General features: G+C 40.3%; 1 protein-coding gene across 1 annotated transcript; it reads right to left on the bottom strand.

Moving 5' to 3' along the window:
• Positions 1–1,000: 1,000 nt before the first annotated feature.
• cabp7b (calcium binding protein 7b) lies at positions 1,001–8,206 on the bottom strand. Its single transcript, XM_076302609.1, has 5 exons — positions 8,098–8,206; positions 3,126–3,269; positions 2,635–2,747; positions 1,571–1,718; positions 1,001–1,128 (listed from the first exon to the last, which is right to left on the bottom strand). The coding sequence occupies exons 1-5, from the start codon at positions 8,204–8,206 to the stop codon at positions 1,001–1,003; spliced, it is 642 nt and encodes a 213-aa protein (XP_076158724.1).
• Positions 8,207–9,309: the final 1,103 nt, after the last annotated feature.

The raw sequence follows: 9,309 nt of genomic DNA, 5'->3' as shown, positions 1-9,309 counted from the left end.
GTCGATGTTGAAATGAGGGGCAATTTTTAATATGTGCAGAGTTCCAATGCATATGAATTAATTATAAAATGATACTATTATAATGTGTGTGCACAGTTTATGTACACATTGGAATTTCACATTCAATACTTTTTGCTTGTCAGGTGTTGATTTCTAGCAAGCCAGAATGCTAGAATGCCTAACACTGATTTTCTGAGTGTTTTCGGAAGACATGTACTGCATAAGCTGCATTCTACTGAATGCTCTTTTTTTAAAAAAAAAAAAAAAGAAAAAAAGAAATTGTTCTTCGCTCGTCCCTGTAGATCAGGTTTGTTTTGGAGAGGTCTGGTCCTAAGAGCCCAGTTACACCCTCAGTAGTCCACTGGTAGAATTGGCCAGGGTTACTCCCAGAGACGCATCGGAGGCTTAACATCCTTTGGAAATAGTGAGAAGAAATGTGCCAATTCAGATTAATGTCTCAGTGACTCCAGAGCTCAAGAAATATTTTTATGTTTTCCATCTACCCACGAATGTTCAGGGTGTTACAAAGATGGTTGGGATCAAGATTTATAAATACAGAGGATGTACTACATGAGATATATACACAATAAGTGTCCTAAAGTTTAACAACAACTAACATTTTTTTGTCTTTTTCCTCATTGCCTCTGCATCCTAAAATACTTAATGTTTTCACTACTACCCTGACTTCTTACATCATGTTTCACAACATGTTTTTGAAAACCCACATAAATATACGTACATTTATTTTCTGTTTAATACATGCAATTTATGCATTATTCATGACTGTTATCAGTGGACATCAATTTGAGGGCCTTCGCCTTCTCTGAATGGTGAGTCATTATCTGTGGACATGAGGGCAGTTCTGGGATGATAAATATTTTTGACTTTCACTTGGTTGGTGTCTGAGTCATTGAACCAGGGTATCACGGGATAAGAGGAAGCATCCAATTTTCCGATCGGGTTGCACCGATCGATCTTCTTCCTTTTCTGAGGATGGCGCTTACTTCATCCCCCTGCGGAGCATCTGATTGGCTGCGATGAGCATGACGCTGATGATGAATGCAATGGCGAAGGCACATATCAGGCTTTTCCGCACGCACGTGTGTTTCATCTGATGTTTTGGGCTCGCTGTCAAAAGTAACATTAAGGAGATTACAGGTCAGTTACTGAGTTACTCAGGAGATGCAAACAATGACAATAAACGTCATCTTTATGGCCACTTTGGACAAATAAAATACGTCACACGCAGATCTTCAAAGGGTTCTACAAACGTTTCCCATCATTAGAGGGCCCTCCTTTAATGAACGTTTCTACATGACAGGTTTTTGAAGAGTAAAGGAAATCAAAACATGGCAAAAACAGTTTTAATGAGGCAATCAGTAGATATCATATCCACATATAAAACTGTTTTTGCCAATCATTTCCAATATTAGTCCTCCACAACAGCAGTCATATCAAACACTGCACACCACTACCACCATCGCCATCTCAACCACATCACTAAGACTTTTCAAAGCTCTGTCCATGCCCAGTAAACTTTTGACGGTTTTATAAAATGGTAATCTCTTACTGTTAATATCCACTTGACACTCTGGGCTGTCCAAGTGGCTTTCTTCTGTCATAATGATGTTCTCGATGTCTTTCATGGTCAGGTGATCGCAGAAGGTGTCATAAAGAAGCCTCTTGAGTTCATCCACTGTCAGCTTTTGCATGTCGCACTGGGAATAGCACAAGACAAGATGGACTGTAAATGAAGTGGCAGACAGTTAATAGTCAAGTGCTATCTCTCAAGGGGTCAAAGAGGTGCCATTACAGGCCATACATAATTCCACACCTCGGGCTGCTTTAAAGTCTGCTCGACTTGTCCCACAATTTAGCACAAGTGTGGGCTTGTTCTCCACTTTGGCGAGCCTGATGAGGAAGAGCTGCAGCCCGCACTGCCATTTGTTCTTGTTATCCTGTAGCAGCACCCTCTGCCCGTTCTGCCAGTGAACACGTCAGCCATGATTTCGTCCCTGACCCACTAGTGGTAGTCGGGGGAGATAAGGCAAGGGAATTGCAGTCTTACCGGATTCACATTGATGCTGATGTTGACAGGTGCTAACATTGTTATTTACAACTGAATCTATTAGACTCTCTGGGAAGATAGGCTGATATGTTCACTCCTCTGGTCATATCCTTGACCTGCTCCTATTAATGTGTGCTGGAGACGGTAATGCATTCATGCAATAGCGTGAAAGCCAAACTGCCTGACCGTTGACCTTTCTTTCTTTGTGATGTTTTTGTGTTGCCAGGAGCTATTGGACATGTAGCACCTTTGGTTAGTTTGGTCCACTGCAATTTTATCCAATAAAATATAAGGGCGTGTCACATAGAACTGTGAAATAAAAGGGATGGGTCAAAGTAGTATTAAAACCAATTGATGGCTGTATCAATGTGAAAGGACACATAAAATGTGATGCTCTCTCTCTCTTAAAATGGCCAATTTTGAACCGAATGACAGGACATTCTCTTATGTTGTCTTGTAAAGGCTGTTCAATCAGTCAATGCTCTTACTGGCCAATAGATTGGTACAAAGACAGATTTGTGGACAGATAAATATCAAAACATAATTAAAGACATTTCAAAGTATACCTTCCAGAAGACAGAATCAAAGTCCGCTCCATGAAACTTGTCTGGCATGGTTGTCGCTGACAGCTTTGGCCCTAGCAATGTGACAAACTCCTCAAAGTCGACCTGACCATCGCCTGCAACCACAAAACAGAGAAAAATAACACAAATGCATTTGGACAAAGACAAATAGTCAGAGTTGAAAATGCGAAATATTTCCCTCATCTTTTCACGTAGGCGGCCTTCTATTGGTTCAGGTGGTGTAAAGTGAAAGTAAGGCATCTGATATTTTTAAAATGTAGAGTAATGTGGTCTTAAATTATTTTCATTTTTTACCATTTGATGATCTCAGTCTTTATATGGAGAATGCGTACAGGTGAATAAAATATGAAGATATCTATTGCATCAGGCAATCAGCTCTAGTCATCAAGGTGATTTAACAAATTAAATGTAACAAACAATGAATTATATATAAAAGCAGAGGCTGAGGTTTAAAGCAAAGTGATATGACTCACCGTCCATGTCTAGTCGCTGGATGATGACCTCCAGCTCCACCTCGTTGGGCATGTAGCCCAGGGAGCGCATGGCCATGCCCAGCTCCTGCTTGGAGATGAAGCCGTTCCCATCACGGTCAAACACCTTGAAGGCCTCACGGATCTCTGCATGGAATGGTGAAGGGAGAGTCAGAATATTTGAATATTAGCATGGATTCAAATTATAAATCCAGCACACAGATCCTAATGGCAGATTGGCAAGCTAAGGGTTACTTATTTTAACCTTAACCTCTAATGTGATATGATTGACAACAACAGTTGTGCTTGTACATTATAACTCATGCAGTTTGTATATGTATATGGTAATTCTATTTTGTCTATTAAAACACACACACACACACACACACACACATCATATAACTATAAACTGTTCATTTGAATGTTAAGGTAATGCTTATTGATCTATAGGGATTTCGTCACATACTGCAGGTAAAACTTTTACAGGGAGGTCTTTTTAAGACAAGATATTGCAATCTAAATCACGCAGAGGCAAGATGCTGCAGAGAAGGCCGTTCTCCAGGAGAGGTTGCATATAATGAGATTAAGAAGGAAGATGAGAAAGAATTAAATGAGCAATAAATTGGCCTTTTCAAGTCAACTTAATTAGGCCTGGTCATAATTGCTTGCTTGCTTTAATAAGCATTTGAAGTAATTTGATTAAAATGGATGTATATGTGTCTCAGTTGTATCACTACCATATCAGCACAGTGCCGTAGGTTCATAAATATACAACACATTTTGGTTATCCAAGATGACGTGCATATTTTGTTATTGAAATGTATTTGTATACTGGAATAAATATGACACAATGGAAAAACATAATGCATGAAACGTTCCAATTAACACAGATGCAGAGACACACACACACGCACGCCATTCCCTTTGATCCATTTCATGTCAAAACTCATGCCATCACCAAAGGGTACTGGGAAAAAAAACATTCTCAGATCATTAAAACATCTTATGTGTCAAAACACCCAGACTTGTGTCCCCAACATATCACTGGGATAAGATTGAATGGTTTGATGTTCCATCAGAGTAGTGGCCCTACTCCCTAGAGACAGATCGATACATCAAACCAGCAGTGATGTGAGATGCCATGTCACATTAATGGCTCACTCAGTCTAAGACTTATGGCACTTCTTTTGTAACAAAGACATGAGAAAATCAACGTGATTTGTGGAAGACTACATATTCTGTATTGTTTTGATTAGAGGTTTTACACGTGTGACGATTAAATCACACTGGAACACTCATATGGTAGCCTGGAAAATCCAGACCCTGATAATCTAGATAGATAGATAGATAGATAGATACTTTATTGATCCCCAGGGGAGAAAGATTAAGGGTCTGGCAAAGAACAATGTAATGGCCCAACTCGAGAGGCGGCAACAAGCATGCATTTAAAAATCTTACTGCACGCAATTGGATAACACTAGACCATGTTTACTCTGAATGATTTCAGACTTCGACGAAATCGGATAACACTACGACCAATGTGTACTGTCCTTCAACGTTGCAGCGCTGTCTTCATCAGTTTAGCTGGTTCCCCGGAATGTTGGGGTAAAAGTAACGTGCATCATTGCTCTTTGCCAGAGTGTCTCGCAGAGACAATTCCATTGTGCTCTCGCGTGAACTCTGGATTTCCAGGGTACTCATATGGATTAAGACAGTTCAAATTGTGTACTGGCAATGCAGGGCATGTAAGCCCCAAAACTCACCCTGCCAAAATGTGATCACTCATAACTCATAACAAACAACAGAGGCTTGTGACAGTGGTAGACTAAAAGCACAGGCTTATATCAACCTGGTACCTGGAGTTTGCGACACAGATGGAAAACTTCAGAGTTCAAATCTCACTGAAATTACTTTTGTTATGAGTTTGTTATTCAAGGCACACATGCAACTACTGTAGGTATCAACATCACAAGTATGAAAAGGGTCTGTTTGTGTAAAAATACTGGCAGTATTGTATTAAAATATATGGTGCATGCTTACACCATAAGTCTACAGGCGTAAGTGTTAGACTGATGAATGATAAAGATGTTTTTCAGCTTAATGGTTTATGTTACGCCTACTAATAAATTGATTTAAAAATATCTTGTCAATCTACATTTTGTAATTAAGGTTAATTGTTTTTGTATCATCAGTCACCTGCCGAGGACACTCCAGGGCTCTGGTAGGTTTAACACAACACTTTGCAAACTATGGATTCATGTCTTAGCACTAATAATGGACTGGACTCATAAATCAAGCAGAGCTGTAGTTCACTTTCTCCTGCTTTGTCTAAAGCAATTTATTTTCTTAGCATTGTTGTGTTGTGTTCTTTTCTGGTGAGTGAAGGTCAGTAATAAGCTTAGGGGCCGTTGGAGAAAACTCACTGCTTTCTTGACATATTTTGCATATTTGATTGATAGAGATCCCCCAGACGTGGCATCTCTGCAACAATGTCCCGACATTGCTAATCACGGACCCACTTAAATTCATAATTACCAAACGCTTGGTTCATGAACTATTAGCATTTCTGTATCTGTTAATTACATGAGTGGCCAGATAGCTGAATAATTAAGTAAGATGATTACCATAAACATGCAGGAAAATGACTTTCATTGACTGGCACTGTGATGACACTGAAATACATCCAATGGAGTTTTATAGATTCATGTCTCTGTAAACAAGTTACGGTTCATAAGGGCCTAAACAACTGTTTCCCTTTGGGCCCTGAAGAGAATTCTGGTAAATCCCAAGAACCTGAGTTGGACTTCAAAGCTGTGTATGTTAATAGGTAGATATGTGCTTGAGCAATTCATTTGTGATTCATTTGTGTTAGGCGTGTATGGTGTAACTGCAAAATTCTTAGACAAAAAAAAAAAAGAATCATGTCGTGAATATAGAGAAAAATGGTCATGTGAAACTTTATCTTCTACCAAGGCTTAGTTCCATTCAGATTTAGTACTTGCGAGCTGTAGTGTTTCCCAGTGATGTCTAACAAATCCTTTTTTGGAACGGTGATCTTCTGTTGATAAGGGCAGTGTCATCTCAGCAGAACTTAATCCTGCTATGATCAAGAATGCCTGTTACACTGCACGAGGGGAGGGAGATCGCTTCAAATCATTAGAATGGGATTGTCATTGACCTTGGCTTCCGAGGGGATGAGTGCTCTATAGGGACTGTGGACTATTAGACAGCACAGCAGATAGAGGAAATGTGCGTGTGTGGGTGTGTGTGTGTATGTGTGTGTGTGTTAGGGCAGGGGGTAAATGATTGATCACTTTGTTCAGTTGAAGCAAATACAACAAAGACAAAACAAATCTGTATTTAAAAGAACATCAAGATCAATAATGGCCTCTGGCTCATTGTGGCAGTGAAGATGTGGAGAGCACTAAAAACAGGACATTTCTCCCAAAATAAACTTCAAAGTTTGACTAAAGCCATTGCCTGCATAGAAAAGTAATACTGAAACATTTGCATAAAGTAGTGTGTATATTTGCTGCAAGCAAACACTTAGCCATCTGCTCTGGGGAACACCTTATGCTGTGCTGTTCCACACGGTGTTCTTATACAGACTCTGCATGCATTTCCAAGGAGTGAAACATAGACTGGAATCACTGAAATCGATCGACCTAAAATAAACCTTGCATACTCACACCTGCACACTCACACCCCTGTGTGTGTGTGCAGTTAAGTATTCTACATGCATGTTCGACAGAAATTAATATTCAATGACATACCCTTAAATAAACATGTCAAAAATATTCTGTTTTCTAGAATTTTGGCAGCTGGATCAGGAGGCCAACAGGTCAACCAGCAATTCAAGAACCTTTAGTATAGTCCATGGCTTGATGTCCAAGTGTCCTTGAGTTAGACACCGAACTCCTGTCTGATTCCAGTGAGTAAGCTTCGCCCTTGGCAGGAGAGTGAGAGGCATTACCTGCGAAGTATGTTCAGGGTGGAAACTGTGCTATATTAATGCAGTCCATTTGCTGTTTCCCCTCATCACCTGAGCCCGCACAAACCACATGTGCTTCATCAAAATCAAGAAGGGACCATTTTTTGAAGACAGGCAATCTTCAAATGTCATTCCTCCACTACCACCATATAGCTCAGGATCTCTTATCTGAACAACTGATCACCATTATAGCTCAAAGCAAATCAATAGAAATGAATGGCATGTTGCAAGATGCCGTATAGCCGCAAGGTGTAAAAACATGGTATTTTTTCCAAGGATCATTCCATTCATAGCTGCCGCAATGATTCAACTGCCTGCTATAACCTACACTAGGCTTTGCTTTAATCATTTCATCTTAAACAGACTTGACTGGAGTCCTGCTCTGGACTGCATGTAAATGTGCAAAGAGCTTTTATTTCTTTAACACCAAGGGAATATTTCTGCTGAGACCAAAGATGTTGTATTGTAAATTACATGACATGATTTGATATTCTAAAGGCCAATTCATTTTAACAACCAAATTAATTAGGCCTATGGCTTGAATCAATCTGGTATGCACAAGACGTATTTCCACTAAGTTATGATTAATGTAGATTTTCCTTTTCTATAAAACAAGAACCACATGGTTTCTAATAAGCATACATTGGCGGTCTTGCAATCCAGTGACTGCAATTTACTCTCTAAGAAACTTCACTAATGATTTATCAGCAATATACCTCTTTATATAATATTTTTTTGGCAATTGATATCCAATGCAGCTTTGAAATTTCAATTATGTAGGTTCACATTTTATTCAAAATGCACCTCAGCCAGCAAGTGGTTGAACGGCACCTACAAACAGCGCATAAGAGCTCTCCAAGGTGCTGAAGTTTCAACTGAGAGAAACGCATAATAGCTCCCTTAACCCAATAATCGATGGCAGCTGCCAGTCAGACATACACGATAAGGTCCATTATTTCATAACATGTTGCGTCTTTGACTTACCTTCTACCTCATCGTCCGGCAGCTTGATGGGGGGCCGATAGGACAAGATATCGGGGATAGTGCAGAGTCCGCGGTACATGAACCTGGAGGTCACAGCACGCACTGGCATTTCTGCGCGGGAAACCCAACACCTGGCTGGTGATCTTCATATAGCACGCTGATGGTGAACCAGCACTTTTTTGCTGTACTCCTCTTGGAAGCTCAAGTCAGTAAACATCGAGAAGTATTCTCCAGCCTGTGGCTATATGCTGTATATCTGCTCTAGTAAATGGAGCAGTGTGCTCTTGGTGAGACGCCGACACACCAGCTAAGAGTTAAGTGGATTGTCTTTGGTTATAGCAGGGAGTGCAATCAAACAGAAGAAGTGACAAGAGATGCTTTCAGAATACAAATATTGCAACGCCCAAAGACTAGTATTTCAGCTTTATGGACCCCGAAAAATCAAATGTATGTCCCCGGTGACACACAAAGCACTTTCTCTCAAAATAGAAACATTAAAGAAACACTTTATCTGTGCTGTTCAGATGGCTCAATGCATTACAGAGGATCAACACAAACACCCAGAACATGAGACAGAATTGATCTTACACTTCGTATTCCCTGAAACCCGCGCAGAAGATATACAGCTCTGGAAGATTTTTTGTGAATCAAGCTTAATATTTCGATGATCCGTTTTCTGTCACACGAATGCCAGTCTTGTTTTGATCCCGGCGACGCCGCCTAGACAACACTGTTTTGGATGTTTGTCTTTGATGTATCTCCTTTCAAAATGTTTTTTTCTTGTCCCCTTTGTTGTTACAAGTCAAACAATTTTCCACTACAAGTAGCCTAAGCCTTTTGTTTTTCATCAAGATATCTCGACTAATTACATACTCAGAAACAACAACAAACGACTGTCCATAAAATGATGTAAACCAGCTGACTTTGTTTCCTAAACTAGAGTACTGTATTAAGCCCAATCGGCTTTTCTTCGGTAGGCTAGTAGGCTACTCCCACCTGTCTCGTACGTGCACCAGGTTCGGTCGCTTCTCAGCACGCTTCTGTCTCGTTGCTGCTCCTCTCACGAAACCCTCACCGCCACTTGTAACCAGCAGCCTCGCGCACTTAGAGAGAGAAAGTGAGTGAGAGAGAGAGAGAGAGAAAGAAAGAAAGAGAGAGAGACAGACAGAGAGAGGGAGGGAGAGAGAGAGACAGAGAGAGAGAGAAAGAGTA

Source organism: Alosa pseudoharengus, unplaced genomic scaffold, assembly GCF_046254945.1.
Source record: "Alosa pseudoharengus isolate Yale_2024_CS ecotype anadromous, Long Island Sound unplaced genomic scaffold, YU_APseudo_1.1 YU_APseudo_1.1_scf_24, whole genome shotgun sequence".
Lineage (NCBI taxonomy): Eukaryota > Metazoa > Chordata > Actinopteri > Clupeiformes > Clupeidae > Alosa > Alosa pseudoharengus.
Note: the sequence above shows the minus strand (reverse complement) of the source record. Positions and strands in the feature narration are given on the sequence as shown.